Source organism: Gallus gallus, chromosome 19 (genome assembly GCF_016699485.2).
Source record: "Gallus gallus isolate bGalGal1 chromosome 19, bGalGal1.mat.broiler.GRCg7b, whole genome shotgun sequence".
Taxonomy (NCBI): Eukaryota; Metazoa; Chordata; class Aves; order Galliformes; family Phasianidae; genus Gallus; species Gallus gallus.
In genome coordinates, this window is record NC_052550.1 from 4,805,305 (window position 1) to 4,824,284 (window position 18,980).

Here is an 18,980-nt window from a genome sequence, read left to right on the forward strand (position 1 = left end):
AGATATATGTTTGCAAATATCCGTGCAGCTTGGAGAGGAAGACAATAAGGACTGCATCCAGAACAGGCATGGAAGGCATAGACATCATGTGCTTTTACCCAAGCCACGTGCAAGTGAAAGGCTTTGGACTTTCCTGCCCAAATACAGCATAAACTGGAATCAAACCACTTACTGCAAAGCGGAGACCTGACAGGTCAGTGTCAGCCTCCTGCAGCCAGTCATAGAAGTCCTGGGCATTGTCTGTAGGATCACCCTCACCATACGTGGCCATACAGAACACGGCTAAGGACTTGTCAATCTCAGAGAGGCGACTCAGGTCCGACTGCAACCAAAGCAAAGAATAAATCTTCAACCATCATACAATGTGATTATTGAGCAAGCCTACACCTACACTGCAGCTACACCCCTGGTGCACAGAACAGCACCACATCGTGTCAAACAACTGCTTACAAAAGGGATTGGGGAAAGGCCAAACCCATCTGAAAGGGTAAGGAAAATAAAGCTAACTATACCACTGGATTGTAAGTCAGTACTTCTGCTCCACCAGAAAAAGTGATGGGATTTTCCATCCGGGATTAAGGGACCAGGATTAATGTTCCATCTGAAGAACAATTCAGTGTAAATGCCCCTGTGCAAGGCTGCAGCAGTATGGTACCAGTGCTAACTGCAGAAGGAACATAGAGAACGTTTCATGCTGCCAGCAGATGACCCGTGAGTCCCAAGCACTCCAGACTACATTCCTTTTTCAGCCACATTGCAGAGTTCACCCCAAACCTATATACTGATAAGGACTAAGACCACCTCTGCAACTCTGAGTACGAGCTAATTTCTTTTCCTCCTCTAAGTGAGGCTACTAAAAGGGCAACAGTCCCTTGGCCATGCCCTGAGGCTGTGCTCATGGCTAAATTACCAAGTCATACTCCTCAGGATCTGCTGCCATGCCACGGAGACCATAGCGGTGAGCATCTTTGGAGAGGCGATTGGCAAATTCCTCTGCTGTGCCCGTCTGGGAACCATAAAAAACCACTATGTTTCGGCCCTGGAGAGAAGAAAAACAAACTGTAAAATGGCAATTACTCATTTGGCAAACAGAGAGAGCAAGCACATCTTATCAAAATGGAAAAGCCTGGGATCAGGAGTTGGACTGCAGCTTAAAGGCAACTAGGAGCCTGCTTTTCTACAGGACTTCACACCAGGCTGTTAATAGAATACGATCGGTGTCAGTCTCGGGGAGGTGACTCAGGTCCATCTAAAATTACAGCAAAGAATAAACTTTCAAGGTTTATTCTCAGCCTCAAAGCTGCAAAGTGACTCCAGAAAGCAGGAAACTCCCTGGACAAGAAAGTCTTGCCAAAGCTTTGGGAAAGTGTCTGAGTACAGGAGCTCCTGCTCCACAGCAAGCCAATTACTCTGAAGTAAAATGGAAAACATATCCAGCCCTTACATTTTCCCCTGCTTCCTCTTACACCCAGTCCAGCAGAGTCCAATCTGCCAGTTCTGTGTACAATTCCCATTCCAGAGTCAGCCTGGTTTGGGAATCAAGCACAAAGATGAACAACTGCCAGCCAATGATTTCAAAGTCTCTGCCCTTCCCATCCTGACTTTGATCTCCTATTACACTTCTTTTTTTCTTGCATCAAACTGTCAATTTAATTTTTTCTCTCTAAGAACGATGTTCAGGCAGAGACTGCTGTGAGCTATTCCTGCCTCTGGACACTGCAGCAGAATGCCTTTGGATCCAAGTCAGTGCCACCGCTGACAGCTAACAGTCTCCAGAGGAAAAAGGGAATGACATGAGCTCTGTCACCTTCCCAGCACCCAGAGTAAGCACCTTACCGTCTTCTTCATCTTCTCAATGAAGCTGCTATCTCTTGCTGGAGACGATCTGAAAGACAGAAGGAACCTCATTTCAGATGAGCACATTCGTTCTTTAAGGTCAGAGACAAACGAATGGAGGAAAAAGCAGCCCCTGGGCTGTATCAGATCTCAGCAGGGCTACCAAAGTGCTGAGATTCGCCATCAGCCACTCACATTCAGCCTCCCAGGACAGACACAGAGCAGGGGAAAAGCCAGCTGCCAGCCTTACCTCCTTCAGGAGAGCGTGCTGCAGGCAAAGCCCAGGAACTCAGCCCCGGGCAGCAGGAAACTTTCACTCTGAAAACTGACAAACTGCCGGATATGAGGACCTTGCAGAACTAGGATGCAAGAGCAAGCCTTCAGATGAACCTCAGAAGCCAAGCCATGGTGTGAGATGGGGAGAACACCCTGCCTCTGCTCCAATGTGGTGGGCAGGCTTTGGCTCTGAGCCGTGCCCCAGGGGCAGATTCTCCAAGGGTGAAGTAAGACAAGGCTAAAAAACCAGCTGTTCTGACCTCAAAACGGACCCTGCAGAGCAGATGGGCACACAGAGGCTCAGTGGTGGATCAGTCTCTGGCAACACAAATGCTGCCCTTTGAGGTCCCACAGTGTTAATTTGCACACTGGGGTTTCTGTCTCCAGCAGAGGTATTTGCTTCGTTGCAAGGAAGTGGCTTTCTCATGCTTAAAAGTGGGAAAAACCATGGCAGTCAGAAAGATGCAGGCAGAGAGATCCACAGCACTATGGATACCCTATTATTTAGGAAGCCAAGAGAGCTTAACTATCCTAAATGCACTCGTGGGCTTTTAGTGTCACACCGTGAAAGCAATGTAACCCTGCTGACAAGTGGGCCCTCTGAGAACCCCACAAAGCAGACACAGCTCTAGCTATGGTCAGATTAGACGCTGGGGTCTCTTCAAGGCAGGCAAACAAGTGCCAGGAGCTCACTTGCTGTCTTCCCTGCTGAAGCTTTGGTAGCAGGGAAGAGAGGAACGTGGGACCCGTTCCCATTCCTCTTTCACAATGGAAGAATGCAAGGCTGGGTCTCCTGTGGGAAGAGAGAAGCCTCCAGGCAAAAAACAAATGGTTTTGGCTCCGACCCATGCGAGAATGTGCAGAGCTCACTAACAGTTTCCTAAACCCTGCAGCCCAGAGGGAGGGAGCTGTGCGGACGTGCGGAGCCATTTGCAGAGTGCACACACACAGCAGCAGGGTGGGGGCATCCAATCCAAGCACCCCTTTCTACCCGAACTTCACAAGGAGCTCCACAACCAGGCCTGGCAGCTCTGAGCAGTTACATTCCCAAGCACCACGTATGAAAGATGGAACAAACCCTACCCAAAAAAGATACTCACAGAGGCTGTGCTCCCAGGAGAGTGCAGCTTTATGCCCCCATTTGCCCCCTCCATGGCTAACAGCCTCCCTGTGTCTTCATTTGTACCCTGCTGGGAACAGGGATACTGCAAGCACCTTTCACAAAGCAACCCCAACCCTGCCTCTGCCAGGACCTGGGCTCTGCAGAGCTGCCCCCACGTGCCCCAAAGCCCACTCAAAGGACTCTCACTCCGTTTCTGGCACCCATGTGAACCTCGTTTACTGCCCTCTGGAAATGAGATCCAATTAAAATAGCTGTTGGGTCAACTGCTAACCAGAATGCTTTTAAAGGAAGAAAAAACAAGTTTTAGATCCTTTCAGTAAGCTCCCTTTAAAGGAGAAAAGGGCACACATGGAGCTAGTCCACTTTCAAAGGAGGCGTCCTCGCTTTGAGGAGCTGTGGTGGAAAACAGTCTGTGGCTCAGACATAGAAGAAACGAGTCTGGCTTCTGCAAAAAAGAAAAGCCACAGAATTCCCTGAAACTGTTTCATCAGGGTGGCTTGAATAATCTGAGCAGTAAAATGCAGAAATACTGATTTTCATTGTTCAGCCAGGAAAATTCAGGAGGGAAAGCACATTTTCAGCAGTGACCACTCTTAGAGTTTAATGTAGCTCATGGCTGTGTTTATAATAGTTAGAAAAAGTGATGGGGGGAAGAAAGGAGATTAACTCCTTTGTTGAAGCAAGTGTACAGACTGCCCACCCTTGCTGAGAGCCCAGAGCACAAATAAGTCCCAGGGCTCTCTCACTTTGATTTCAGGAGGAAAAAGGGAGGCGTGGAGGAAATCACAGGCAGCTCAAAGTTATCAAAGGCTGAAGAAAAGGTGTTCAGCTGAAACAGAAAGCTCCCACACCTGCCTTGCCTACCGAAAACAAACGATACCCAGAAGCAAGAAGGCAGATTGGTTGCTGCACAGAAACTGCTCTCACCCAAGCACCCACACTGGGGACCTCCTTCACAGCAGCCTGTCTCCAAGCAGAGTCTCTCCCTGCCTTCTCCGAGTCCTTTCCTTTGCCCACTGGGCCATTCACTCACCTGGACACAGCCGCCTCTTCTCCTGGCACCGAGTACACACATCCCATGGTCAGGGCAGGGAAAAGGCAAACAAAGAGTCCCAGGGCAGCTCTCTCTGTCTGCAAGGGGAGGTGTGGGGGAAGGATCTAACTTAGCTCTGGAGAAACATGCACACAGGCCTTTCCATTCTGCTCCTTCTGGGCATTGAAGCCAAGCGTCAGCCTTTTGTTAAAAAGAAGACAGCCAGTACAAAAGGTCCCAGTGAGGGTCATAGCAGAAGTGGTGCAGCACGCTCAGCTCCTGGTCGTGAGGCTTTGGAAGTTACAGAGCAGATCCGCACAGTTCTGAGACACTGCAACATCTGGCAGCAGTGGCAGAAAGGAATTAGGAGTCAAGAATGAAACCTCCCAGGATTCTCCGCAGCACACGTCCCTCTCCCATCCGCGTGGAACAGGGTGGGGGGGACCGGAGGCAAAGCCCTCCCCCAGCCTCGTTACCCTGGAAACTGTTTATATCACAGCTGCTTTTATATATATTCTTTAAAAGAATAATAAAAAAAAAAAAAGTCAGTGCTGTGGCTGAATGAAACGATTCCAGACACTGTGTGAGTAATGTCACGGGTAACTATGGCAGTGCCATTATGGAGGCAGCTCAAAGGAGTTCGTTCTCATCAGGATCCTATTAAATTAAATTAGAGATGGTCTCTCTAACACACACGCAGGCAGCTGAGAGCTAATCAGGCTGAGAAGTCGGAGCAATTCCTGTGACAGGAAGCCCTACAAGCACCAGAGAATGAGTCTCTCCATAGCTGCGGAATAGAGATAAGCCTATTTCTGCCCCAAACAATGTTAAAGACAAGGAGGGGGAGGAGAAGGGTGGGCTGACACCAAGCGTAGCAATCAGTGTCTCGCCCGTGTCTCCCCAGGGTAACAATCCCTGTGCAATTCTGGAGCAGGGATGCAAGGGAGGGAAGAAATCTGTGATTGAGAAACACACAGTGGTGGCCTGAGTGGAGAAAAAGTAATGAGGGCACTCCTCAGTAATGTCACCAAGTACAGCTGCCCTCGCCATGGCTGCGTGGAGATCGAGGGCTGCTCTCTCTAATGACATCTGCAGAGCAGGCGGCCAGAAACACTCCAGTGGTTTCAATTAAAACTGAAAACAGTCAAAATGCAAAAAATCCTCAGATGGCAGCATCCCGGGCTGCCCTGTGGGTATTTCACAGCACAAGTAGATGAAGTCTTGCATGCAAAAACCTCCATGTATGCTGAATCCCCTCTCTGGGGGCCTCAGGCAGGAGAAGAGCTCTGCTCCACCATAAGTCGAAGGGATTGGTGAGTGTCTGTGCTGCAGCTTAACCCAGAGACATACCAACAGGGTGAGAGCAGGACTGCTCCCAGCACACGTGGGCAGGCAGGGCCACAAAATGAGATGAGATGCCATCCAGAAGAGAGTACTTTGATTGTGGACATCTTCTTCGACAATCAGCAGCAATTCCAGCAGTGCAATTCCAGCATCTTCCTTGGAGATGCAGCTGTACTGACTCTGCTTGATAGAGGTATACAGCTCAGCAGCAACTCCAGGGGGGCACCGAGGTGTCAGAGCTGAGTTCAGGTTGTAAACTATGTTTGCACTCTCACTTTGGAAGTAAACCCAGCAGCAGCCTTCACAGCCACCTGAACTGCTTTTCAAAGCTTGTGTTCTCCAGTCTTACACAGTTGAAGCTGAAGTTAGGAGCTAAAGGAACACAACAGAGAACACCACCAAGTACTGCCAGATAAAGCAGTTCAGGACAGCCTGGCAAGTCAAGGCACAGCTGCAAGGAAAGTGCTGAAGAGAAGCAACACCTCTTAAGGCCAAGGCTCTCCACTGCAGCTGCAAAGGGCTCTCTGTCTCCACGGACAGCTTCCTCCATACTTGCTATACAGCCAGCCCAGGGCAATAGCCAACAGCATGATCTTCTATATTGCTGATTTGCTTGTTCAACGGCAAGGAAACTCCACCCCAGGCTCTAAGATGACAGAGGGAAGGAAATCCAAGGCTGAGCAAGGTTATTTTTCCCCACTTGTTTCCCTCATATTTCCAGGCGTCCCATAAAATAACACTGCAACAGCAGCAGGAAGTCACTGTCTCCGACCAGAGGATAAATGTGCCATGAGCCACAGCCTGGGCTTATGGGTCCAAGCTCCCCTCAGCTCACTACAATGACCACAGCTTAGTTCTTACCACAACATATCCATGCTCATTACAACCTCCAGTGGATATCCACACGCACAAACACAAGTAGCTCTCAGGCACGAGAGGGAACTATTTGACTGATTCAACAAAATCAGGTGTCCCAGGCCTGCATTCGGAAGGCTCTGCCTCTAGCAGCTAGAGGACTTATGATCTGACCAGAGGGGAAATGAGGAGACCAAACCTGTTCCTTTTCAACTACAAACTGAATTGCAACATAAAGACTGAAAGACAAGCCTTGAGAACTGGAAGCAGCACAACTCAATAAGGTAAATACAAAGGTATAGAAGAGATACAAGGCCCACAACCACTTGCTGTGTTTGACTTAGCTTATATTTACACATAGGGTACTAGAAGCATCTACCCCATACTGAAATGCCTTGGCCTATCACCAAACGTCCTCATCTGACCAGCCTGTACAGAGTTCCTGCCTCTTTCCACATTTGACTGCAAGTCCTGCTCTGTTGCTCAAGTGAATACTTCCAAATGAAGGACTGAGAAGAATTTCATACCAGAGCAGCACTCTTCAAGTGCCTCATGGAGAAAACCTCTATGTGAAGGACATTTCACCACTGCAACTGTGTGCAAAAATCTTGAGCCAAGTGTGAACATCCTAGCATCATGATCCACCTTGCCCCTCTAGCCAGCATGGCCACACAACCTGCAGGGTACCCAGCATTACAAATACAAAAGATTCTCCTTAATCAGGAGGTTACCTTCTGTGAAGGCCTACTATTGTGAAAGCACAGAGGTTGGCTTTCTGTCTGCAGCAAACGCATCTGCACGGAGAACAGATCCTAGGTAGGAAAGGTATTGCACAGCTCCAGCTCCTGAGGTCTCTGCTGCAGAGTTTTACACCTGTACTTACTGCTCTCACCAATGCCAGGCCCACTGCACCAGGAGGAAATAGAAGGAATAGGACCAAAAGCTCAGAAGAAAGCTAATGGGACAGACAAGGAACTAAACACCTCCACCAATGCAGCTCAATCCTGGCCCTAGAAGACAGGGAGGAACAAGGATCCCTCTTGAAATGCAGTCTCCTGCTGCAGAGACCAGGTATCAAAGCCAAACACATTTCACAAGAGCTGGACATTTTCACAATGTCCTGGAACTACCTTCCAGCTCCCAAGGCCTTGTTTCTTCACTTTATAGCTATGAATAGATAAGATTTCCTAGATGGATTTTCTCTTCCTCCGGACTTATCTATGACTTATCTTAAAATGCAGAGAAAAGCCAAAGCAATCCCTAAGCATTCTGAAGTGCAGCCAAGGGCTTTTAAAGTCTTTTCTTGCCTTGCTTGGCAAGACAAATTACTGATACAGGCCACAGCAGAGCGTAAGAGAACTGCAGCCTGGCTCTTCCACAGGGATTTCTGCATGGTGAAGCAAACACACAGCTCAAAAGAAATGCGAGGAGACAGAAAGGCACTTCAGGACCAAAGCTCTGCATCTGGGGACCTCAAAGGAACTTCTTCGGGGAGCTTTTAAGGACCCACTGGCAGCACAAAATCCTCCTCCCTTCTGACAGGAGGAATCCCATACCGTCACTTGGGAAAAATCACCTGTCCTCTGGCAAGGGTCAAAGCAATTTTTTGGATGGCAATGCAAGAGAACAACTAACAGGAAGGTTTTCCCTTCTGTCTTCTCCACCAGTTCCTACAGTAGGTTGCAAGCCTTAGTGGCAACTCTGTGAGGTCAGAGCACAATGAGAAATGCAGCAACTTGCATTGGCGATGCAATCACCACTGAAGGCTGGTGATGGAAACCCCATCTAAACATCCTCATACATGGAAATCAGTCCTCCTGCTCCCAGAAGTCTACAATCATAACCTCCAGGGAGGACCCAGATGGTGCAAGTACTCAACGAAAGGAGTTACCAAACGGGAAAGGAAAAGCAAGAGTGTCTTTGTGGTCAGAAAATCATAAGGAAGAATGAAAGTCACCCTCATCCCACACTGCCTGAGGTGGTACTTACACTGTTTGGATTTTGGGGAGATCAGGGATTTCCTCCTTTTTCTTGCGGAAGAAGAACCAATAAGTAAAAAGCCCAGTGATGAGTGAGATGAGAAACACATCAGTCATGCTCAAGAAAGAGTCTTGTGCAGTGCCTTCAGGAGGGGAGACTGTCGATTCCATGCCAGCATCCCCCATGATGGTCAGAGATACTGGAGGGAAAGAAAAACAGATGAACGTCAGTAATCACACACAACCACAGAAAAAACAGAAGAACATTAAGGACCATTCATAACATGATTTCCCACTATACACTTAATCCTAGGAACACATGGTAGCCCAACAGCTCCCAGAAATTTTGAGACATTCCATCACACTCTGCAAGATCTCCTCCTTCCTCGGTATCTCACAATCCTGCTGAGCTTATCCATTCCCACTGCATCCATGCTGATCTATTGGCAGTAACTTCTGCTCATCCCCAGCCAGCAACATTGGAGCAGCCCCATGTTCCAGCCAGGGAGCCCAGGCTGGCTGCTAACACCCCAGCAAGGCTCAGCAGGGATGTGTGGCCAGCCTCTAGTAGACCTTTTACCCATCACAGCCTGCAGCGAGCTTGCTGGTGGGGGAAGACACCACTCTTCCACACATTCCTCCAGATCTGTCTCTTTCTCCAAGGAGATGCAATGCTCCTGGCTTACTGCAGCACTCACACACTGCAAAGCAGGACTGTGGTGCGGTACTTCTGCAAGCATCCCCACGCCACGTCATTACAACAGCAAAATGGTGAGTACTTCTGATTTACTATCCATCCCCACACAGAGCCCATCCCTTTGTACCTCTGTCTTCTTTGTCAACTCCACTCACTTCCCTTGTTTAACTTCTGTTTCCTTGAATTACAAGTTCACCAGTGAGAAACTGAGCAGAGTTTAAGTGATCTGGCCATGGCCATACTCAAGGTCTGTGGAAGAGCAAGGACACATACCTAGCCTTCAAGTCCCTGACTACCCAATGGCCTCTGTCCATTACGCAGGAGCCACCCATTGCTCCCTCCCTCCCAAACACAGTCCAACTCTGAACTCTCCTGACCACAGTTCAGACTGAAAGATTACCTGCCCAATGCACAAGGGCACACTCTGTCCAGGCAAACAGATAATTAACTCAAAACTTGATTCGTAAGGGCAAAGTGACTCTTCTTGTACTTAGGCATCATGCCAGCCCAGGAGACCATGGACATTTGAACCTGCACACAGAAGAGTGACTCAGAGCTGCAGGGGGTGCCACTGGAGTGAGGACATGTTGAGGCCATGCCCTGTGGGAAAGCTGGAAAAGAAACAGCAGTTGTGCCTGGGATGAGAAGTAAAGTTGACTTACGTTTTAACTCATGGTTTATTCAAATCTACGTCCAGGTTTTCACAACAGCTCATTCTTTTCTCCCAGCAGCACTCACGTAACAGCTAGGGTTTGCTCCATTCTCCTGCTCACGTCATCTCTTGCTGTGAGCCTACTGAGGGAGCATGCAGAAGTCACAGCCACCCAGCAGCCATCCCAGGCGGGCTGCTGGGCATTTCTGCAGGTCAGCAAGCTCTCAGCTCCACAGGAAGCTTCATTTAGTGAAGAGCCTGGCAAGCAACCACTACAAAAGGCACTAAAACCACTGCAGAACCCACAATTGCCGCTGGGCTCTCAGAGATGACACTAAGCAGGGAGTAGGAAGAAAAACATTAGCAATGCCATTGCAGCCAAGCAAAGTTTTCATTCCTCTCATCAGGTCACCATGTCCTCCTGTCCTCATAGAGAGGTTTTCCATCGCCAGATCTCAGAGCCAAGTAGGAGATGGGTGTTATTTCTGTGTAACTGTAGACTAAACTGTTAGGTAAAGCCTCCGCAACCAGAGCTCTGCTGCCAACAACATGCAGCTCCCAGCAGGGTCCTTCTTCTCATCTCTGATTGGGATTTACTGTAGGAGATGGTCCGAGATAAGGCACTGGTCTGAGGAAAAGCACTGTTAGTTTACTGCCTTCACTCCTGATGAAACCTCAGAGGAAGCTATTGAAAAAACAAGGCTGATGGAGACTATGCTTAAGGCAGGAGCTGCAGCCCTTCCCATCTAAGCACCAAATCCAGCACTTGCAGCAGCAAAGCCCTTGGAAAGCTTTCTTGCAGCAAGCACAGCAGCCATATAACTGCCTGCCAACCAGCTGCACATGGAGGAAAGTTTCTAGCCAGACACCTCCAGCAAGTATGGGGTTGGAAGCATGCAGGCTGTGTATGCCTGACCCCCAGCAATCCCACCCTGCAGCTCAGATAAGTCAGCACAGATATTCACCAGCTGCCCAGGGCTTTGCTTTCAATAGCTAGGAAGTGCAGAGCCTTGGAAGGAGGCATCCTCAGGAGTGAAGCTTTCAGGAATGCAGTGCAGACAGGAGGGGGAGGAAGCCAGACTATCTCCTGGCCTTCACCATGCTGCAGCTCTCCAGCACTTCAAAGGGGCAGCAACTACAGCTGCAGCAACAGCTGGGCCACCCGCTGCTCACTGCTCACCCACAGCCCAAGGGAAGAACACCAATTCTAGAAGCTCAGGGCTGTGGCACAGGAGTCAGAGTCTGGTCTGGTCCCATCTCATCATTCACAAGTCTCCATGACAAAAAGATTCTGTACTGAGCTCTGACCCTGGAAGGAAACACCACTGTTCTCTAGTGATGGAACCAAAGACACAAGAAACACTAATTCTAATGCTGGGTTCCATTTGGTCCTGGATATTATCATTTATTTACGTCAGCTACAGGTTCTTCTTTTTTTTTCCCTCCCTTTCCCATCCCCATCCCTAGGATGTAACAAAAGAGACACAAAGGATGTGGAATTAAACTTCACACTTCTTCTTTAAAAAGCTCATCATAGCTCAGCACTACTGATTTAACTCCCTTCACCTAACACAGAAAGATTATTTCTTAACGTATCTCAGACTCAACCTAGCTGGCTGTAGCAATTATCTTCCAGAAGCTGACAGCAATTCACCTTCTAATACACATCCTTCTCAAACCTGCAGTGAAGGGAAAACTGACCCTCACTTGGGATTTAGCTGTCCTGGAAATCCCGGAGTCTCTGGGAAGATCCTGCTAGAATCAAATCAGTTCTTTGCAGGGGAGAACAAAATTTACGATGCAGAAGTAGAAGTTCCCCTTATATCAGTTTCAAGGGTAGCTATTTTATCCTCAGTGTTTATTGTACCTTCAGTCAAGATAACAATCAAGATAAGACAGACATCCAACTCCCCACCCCCCCTCATTTTTTAATATCAATCATGCCTATATTTCTTGATCCTTGTCTATGCATGCAGTACGCGGTGAGAAGCAATCAGTCTCAGCCACGATGTAAGGTATCTACATAGAAAAGTCACAACATTTTGAAAGACTGCAATCAAGCAGCACCATTTCAGCACAGCTTTTCAGCCTCTCGGTGCAGCTTCTAAACCTGGGCCTGTGCACGATACAGCAGCTCACAATCATTCCAACCGCTGGGGAGCAACTCTGCACATCCCCATGCTGCTGAAGTGATGCATCTCTCTTTCATGTTAAAGAATGTATTTCTAATTCTAAGTGGTCCGCAACCCAAATTGATCTGTTATTGTCCCTCTATTGTGCATAGCTGATGGCAGTATTAGGTGATGCTGTAGATGCACCCAAAAGCACGCTGCAGCCCTCAGCTCCAACTGGCAGGCAGAACACCAAGTTCATATAGCAGGTTGCTAGAAGGTCTCCCTTTCCCCAAAATACAAGGAAGTTTCTGAGTCACAGATTGTTTGTAGTACTATACAGTGACCAATAATCCTTGGCTCTGAAGTTGGTGACTTGTGCAGGAAGTTGGCTCTTCACAAAAGTAGCCTTTTATTTATATGATGTTTGTGTTTTTTCAAGCATCCCAGGATGCTTTGCTTTCTTGGCCCACTACTGCAGCCTGTGAAACCAAGCTCTGAGCTCAACCCTCCTCTGACCTGCACAGTCAGAAGTAGGACATGATACACTGACATCAGCCCCACTGGCCTGAGAGGAAAAGGAGAAGCAGACTGCTGACCAGGCACAGCTCCAGGCTGAACAAGCCCACAAGTTCAGCCTGACACAGAGGAAGGCTCCTCCTGATCCTGTACACTCAATGCAGAGATAAGCACAAGCCCATCTCCCACAGCCCCGAGCCTATTGAGGCAGCCAGCTGAACTCCTTAGAGTTTTTCAAACCAAACGGAGCAGCAGCAGTGCACTCTGGACACTTGGAGATAAAACAAACATGGGAACTGCAGGCAGAAGCTCTATTTCATAATATGTGCACTCTAAATCTGCAATGACTGAATCAAAAGACTCATCAAGCAACAAATGCATGCGGTGCCATTGGGCAACAAACACCTAAGGCTCACACTGATGCTCCTGGTGCCAGGCACCATGAAGACGGAGCTCAGCAGGGACCAGGCAGCTCAGCCTTCAGGGTCCAGGACATCTAAGCCACTGGCCAGGGCACCAGAAAACTGGTCTAAAGCCAAACCATGGCCTGCAGGAGCAAGCTGCATGCCTTGCAGCTGTACAGCCATGTGGCCAACATGACCCAGAGCACTACGTCCTTCTCTGCTCACTGGAACATTCCCATCCAGCAAGGACACTTACCAGACTGCTTTTCTGTTTCTTATCACTGGAAATCTCTCCAAGTCAGCATCACAACAAACTGCGACACACACTCAAAGACCTCCCAGCTCTTTCAGACTGTCTTTCTCCGTGTCAGGCTCCCAGCAAAAGCCCTGTGCAGCTGTGCCAGGGAAGAGAACAAAGGAGCGTGCTGGTGGAAACAGCCTGGCAGAGCACTCCTCTTGCTTCCTGCAGCCACATGACGACCCTCGTGCCACTGACTCAGCACATACTTTGCATTATTAGAAAAAGCAGAAATACAGCTGTCATGATTACTTGCTGGAAGATCTGAATGGGTGGGGGGGGTTGTCAGTGTCATCAGTGTCGTACAAGGAAGCCGTGAGCCCTTGCACACAGTCAGATGGAGAAGGAAGGAACTTGCTTACAAGCAGGAATGAAGTCATGTGGTAGGGAAAGGGTTGTCTGCTTTCACCCACTAAAGATACAAGATAAGCGGGTTACTGAAGTGCCAGGAAGAAATCCCACAGACTTAAGCCCACAGGAAAGGAGTGCCAGCAGCAACAAGAACAGAGCAGGTTTGCGGTGGAGATGGTATTGCTGCCCATGCAATCCGAGTCCCACTGCAGAGACAACTTCCCTGTGTGCTGGTGCATAGCATTAGGCCAGGAGATCTTTGGGGCAAACTGCTTCCCTCATTGCAACAGTTTGGTCAGCCAGGTGGGGCTGATTCTCACAACTGCCTGAGAAACCAAGGTTCCCTATGCACCAAGGCTCACTAGCCCTAGCACTTCCATATCACTTCCAAACCCCATCACATCCTGCAATTTGCCATTCCCCACCATCAGCTCAAGGGTGCAAGGCAGCAGCCCCAAGCTAAAGAGAGGACCTCGAGGAGGGTAAGAAACACATACACAGTTCAAAGCCTTTTTTCTTTTTGGTGAAACAGAACCAATTACTCTTGCTGTGCAAGGTCGCATCCAACCAGGCCTTGACATACCAGCTCAGACATCAGTAGAATTCCTATTTTTGGCATGAGACAGATGCAGAATGTGCATCAGTCAATCTGGAGCTTGAAACACTGCATATTTGAGCTTGCACTGTTACAGTGGGATTTTTCTGGCCAACAGCTCTTATTCAAGGACAGCAGAGCAGCTGTAAAAGCAAGGAGAACAACAGGACAGGGTTTACTGAGGCAGAAAGCAACTCTGCCCTAGGGGTATGCCAAGGTGTGGCTATGCAATGAGTGCAGGACACTGAACCAGAGGATTTAAGGTATTATCCAACACAAGAATGAAATCAAAGTTGTTGTCTTAAAAACACAACCTAGCATTACTGAATTTGCATACTTCCCTTCACCAGGAAATAGTTTGTCTCTCAGCCTTTAAACACTGGCTCAAACACTTGAACACCCACCTTGGCACAGATTAACATGATCCAGCAGAGAAAAACAAGCATTCAGGATTTCAGGACAAACAGAACCTGAGAAGGGCAGGTAAACTGAACCCCTCTGCTAACTAATGCTGTTCCCCAGCTTTCCTTCCTACAGAGGGACAAATTCAGAGCATCATGCCACACCAGTATACTTTGAAAGGGGAACAAAGGTCTCAACACCACCAATATCTAGAAGTTGGGGAAAAACCACAGGAGCTGCAGATCACCCTTTTGCCAATTGCCATAGGCTCTTCTCACTCAAAACAGAGCTGTTCAGAGGGTTGTGCTACAAAATCTCAGGAGCAAGCCTTTCACATACGTATTTTGCATGGTTCAGGTCCTGACTGCTGAAGATATTTTTGTGCTCAGAAGGAGGTTGCTAATAAACACCATATTCCCTTCTGCAGCTGCTGTACCCAATGCTGCTAAAGCTGCAGTGAAAACTCCTCCTCAAAACTGGCCACTTGCTGACCCTGTGCCTGCATTCAATGAGGGTGTGTGATAAGCTGTGATTTTACCTGCAGGCACTTACAAGGAGTGGAGAACCACAGGGCTGGTAGCAGCAGGCTTTGATCTCTTCCACCAAGAAGAGTTTAGATGGCAAGAGTCTCTAACACTTTTCTCATTCAGAAGACTTCCTTTGAAGCTAGCAGCTGGAAGAGAGTCAGAGGATGCAGCTAAAATAGATGCAGCACAAGCTGAAGAACTGCAAACACCTCTGTTTGGAACAGCATGTTTTGGGGGGGTTATTTATTTACTTAAAGAAAACCCTGTAGTATTCGTACAGAACCAGAACACTTTGTACTTATAAGGTAGCTTTTCCCAGAGGATGTGGAAGCGTTTCAAATATTTTGTGCCTGTGTTCTGCATTGCTGTGAGGGAAGGAGGTGTTACCACATGACCCTTGCATGTGGCCACGTTGCTGTCAGCCACGTGGAAACTCATTGTGAGAGCTGTCCTCCAGGCCCCAGAAGCAGGCTGTACATCTGGCTGATCCATGAGTGTGCGCAGTCCCCCTACAAACCTCCCTGTCTCTGTGGGTGAGGCACTCCAAGCTGATCAACTGTGAAATACAGGCAACTCCTGAGCTCAGTCCCCTGCAGTCACACACAACCATGTGCCAACAGACCCCAGAACATCAGCTCCATAACCCAAAACCAACATCTCCATGCCAAAAAGGGACATGAGGCCACAGAACAGCAGACAAGACAGGCAGGGAGTAAGTAGGGTCATGGGCTGAATGGTTGAACTCAAGTATGGTCAACATAAACAGAAGATACTTGACACACAGTTTTTCTTTTCCTTTGTTAGACCAGCTGCTCCTCTTACCTCAAGTATGCATGCACACAGCCCTGTTACACAACCACAGCTTGCACAATCCTTGAAGGCATTTTATCAGCTTGCTCCTCCAAAGCTTCAAGTTAGTTAGAACCAAGAGAAGCTAGCAATGACCTGCGAAAGCAAGTCGTTAGATACATTCCACAAATAACTATGCAGCAACATCCAGTGTACTTGCCAGTGCCACAAAGATTGATCTAAAAACACCCTAGGCAGGTAACTAAGCCTCCACAGAAGACTTGCACATGTACTGCCAGAGCCAGATTTTCCAACCCCAACTTGAACTCTGAACCTATTCATCTCCTAGTTCATACAGCAAGAATGGAAAGGAAAATTAATCAGTAATTCTACTTTATTCTTTGCAAAGCAATAACTAGAGGCACAGAAGTGGCCAATAGCTAAGCAGGAATGCTATGACAGTCTACACCATAGACCACATTCAGCTACCCTTTGGACTTATGGCCTTAGAAAAGCCAGAGATAGGAGCACTCCTCTTCCGCTGTTTGTGGACTCTGTAAATGACAAGTAGCACATAATTGACTTGTACTGCAGAAGGAGATAACAAACAGCTTGTAATTGGAGAGAAGCAGCAAGAGATTATGAGCAGCCTGTAATTATTTGTCCTGTTATATGAAATTTCAAACTCCACAAAAAACAGTCTTGGCAGGAGTGCACCAGCCCCTACGGTGATCATGACTCACTCAACAATAGCAGGCATATAGTGCACTTGGATCAAATGATCACATTGGGAAAGCACCTTATGTAAGTTCTAAGAATTGTGTTTTTAAAGGTAGGAGAGCTCGTGTCAGGCAAGAGAACAAAGTTCAGTGTCAGCAGAGGTAACTGCCGAATTGTTGTCTTTTATGTGAGAGAAAAGAGATGAGAAGGAGATGGTCAGAGCACAGATCTGAGCAGAGAAGTCTCTTGCCCAGTCCTTCAGGACAGAACAAACATTATCTCTGCTGTGTCTCAACAGCCAAAGATGAGAGTAATGACCAAAAGGGATTTCAGTCCACGTGTGGCTCCACGTGTTGATTTTATTGCAGGTAAATTGCGTAAAGAAACCATCACTCCCCAGCTCCTGGCCTGTCAGCTCCTGCTGCCAGCCATCCACTCCAAACCCCAGTGCAGCTACAGATACTCCACCTGTGACACTCAAAAGAGACAGATTACCTTGCACCTGCTGTTCTGCAAGCAAACACTGATGGGACCCACGAGCTCCAACACGAAGGGCAGCGAGCAGCAGGGAGCACTTCCTTCAAGACAAGATGAGGAGTTTTGGTCAGACAGCCCCGTCGAGCTTCTCCAGCTGCCTGGAAGAAAGAAAAATAAAAGTTGCAGAAACCATCTTCTTGCTCAACTCAGACTAGGCACCACCCCAGCAATTATTGATTGAAAAGGAGGCAACTGCAAAGTGATGACAAAACAAGAGATTTTCCTGTCAGTTAAGGCAGGACTCTAATTAACAGTGTTAAGCCAGACGTGTGACACTAGCTCCTCCTTTCTGCCCACTCTTCTCCTTAGTCTTTCAATGCAAAAGCCTTGGAGAGTAAGTGAAAGTGTTCAGTTGTCACCTTTTTCCCTGCAGTGCTGGTTTCCTCCCTGCCCCCCCATCATCACGGGAAAGTGTTTTGCAAATACCTCTCTCTGCACTTTCACCTCCACGTGCAACACACAAGACTCCTCCAGCACAGCCCCAAACCTGAGGGCTCTATGCTGTGCACACCTGGATTCAGAGCAATCAACCCAACAGAACAGGCATTGAGACAACAGCAGGTTCTCCAGGAGCAGCACAACTCACCAGCCCTTGCCCAGCAAACACCAGTTTCCTCACTTGCAGCATTTACCCACAAGAATGCTTTGCCTGTGCACAGCTCATCACAGTTTATGAAAGATATACAGGAATTAAACGACAGCACCCTCCCTTCTAACTAGCAAAAGAGATGTGCACACACTGCTCCTCACTGTAGATCACACAGAGCCTAAAGCACTGCAAAGGGAGAGATGCCTCCATCAATACGAGCACCGTTTTACTTCACAGATTTAGAAACAGAGACCTGATCCATCTTTGTGCTCTTCTGACTTCTCAACGGGATGTTACTGCTTCTTAGAAACAGCTGTAAAAGTCAAAACCCATTTCAGTTTCCCAGACCCGTTCAGACTAAGCAGAAGAACTACGTAACACCTCTTCGTGCATTCCACCAAGCGTTACCATTTGCCTTTACGTTCTGAAGGCTCACCCACAGCCAGGCTGCACCAAGGGACCGAAGCACCCTGCCTGCGCTCGCTCCAACAACCAAGGAGACTTCCTAAGGACCACCTCCGGCTCGATGGCTGATGCCCAACGAACACCAGAACCAGGTGTCTTCACCCCCTCCTGCTTTAACTACCCCAGACACGAGGCTTTCCATTATTTCCTTCTGCAAGCACGTTCCCTAGGGGGACAGCTTCACTCCCAAGGCAATTCTGCAGACTTGCAGAACCCAGATCTCCCCTTGTCCTACCACAGCCAAGAAGCTTACAGAGAGAAGAGGGCGGCACGCAGCCCTGCACTCAGCCCCGCTCCCGGCGGACCCAGGGAACCCGCAGGGAAGCGCTGTGGAACCGAGTAACAACGGGGCCCCCACACCGCAGCCCCCCATCGCAGGGCCTCACTCCTCCCAGCCGCCCCGCACCAGGGCCCCGTTCACCTCAGCCACCCCGTAACCGGGCCCCACTCACCTCCGAGCCCCCCTACCCCCAAACAGCCCCGTCTCCCCAAGCCCAGCACGCCCCCCGCTCACCCGGGCCCTCACCCGCCCCCTTCCCGCGCCGTCCGACGCTGGCGGTGCCCGCAGCCCGGCGCGGCCGGCACGTAGGGCGGCGCGCACCACTCTGCGCCCAGCGTGGGGGGAGCCATGAGCCGCCCCCGCCTCCCGCCAATGGGCTGCGAGCGCGCGCGGCGCGGCCACCCCACCGCCGCCCCGTGGTTGGTACGGTCCCAGCGCGCCTCTTGCTGGGGCAGCCTTAAAGGGACAGAGCAGCGGGGAGGGTGAGCGGCTCGAAGGTCATGGGGTGGTCCGGGGTCGGGGGACGGAGTAGGGTGGGCGCGGCAGCCCCACTGCACAGGGACAGAGGTACAGACATACAGACAGATGGACGTGTAGA

General features: G+C 49.1%; 1 protein-coding gene across 20 annotated transcripts in view; it reads right to left on the reverse strand.

Moving 5' to 3' along the window:
• Positions 1–18,980, reverse strand: part of POR (cytochrome p450 oxidoreductase) — a 34,863-nt gene that overhangs the window by 6,988 nt on the left and 8,895 nt on the right. Inside the window, exons 1-11 of one of the 20 annotated variants that reach the window (XM_046902341.1) lie at positions 18,629–18,659; positions 17,007–17,146; positions 15,825–15,947; positions 15,028–15,148; positions 14,062–14,216; positions 13,086–13,224; positions 9,544–9,754; positions 8,457–8,646; positions 1,837–1,885; positions 911–1,039; positions 173–322 (exon numbers count right to left, since the gene is read on the reverse strand). In XM_046902341.1, coding sequence (XP_046758297.1) covers positions 173–322; positions 911–1,039; positions 1,837–1,885; positions 8,457–8,632 — 504 coding nt within the window. In that variant the 5' untranslated portion in view covers positions 8,633–8,646; positions 9,544–9,754; positions 13,086–13,224; ... (3 more) ...; positions 17,007–17,146; positions 18,629–18,659. Of the gene's footprint in view, positions 1–172; positions 323–910; positions 1,040–1,836; positions 1,886–4,268; positions 4,614–8,456; positions 8,647–9,270; positions 9,398–9,543; positions 9,755–11,391; positions 11,475–13,085; positions 13,336–14,061; positions 14,217–15,013; positions 15,149–15,824; positions 15,948–17,006; positions 17,147–18,355; positions 18,660–18,980 lie in introns of those variants that run through there. The other 19 variants (XM_046902342.1, XM_046902348.1, XM_046902334.1 and 16 more) reach the window with 19 other exon arrangements.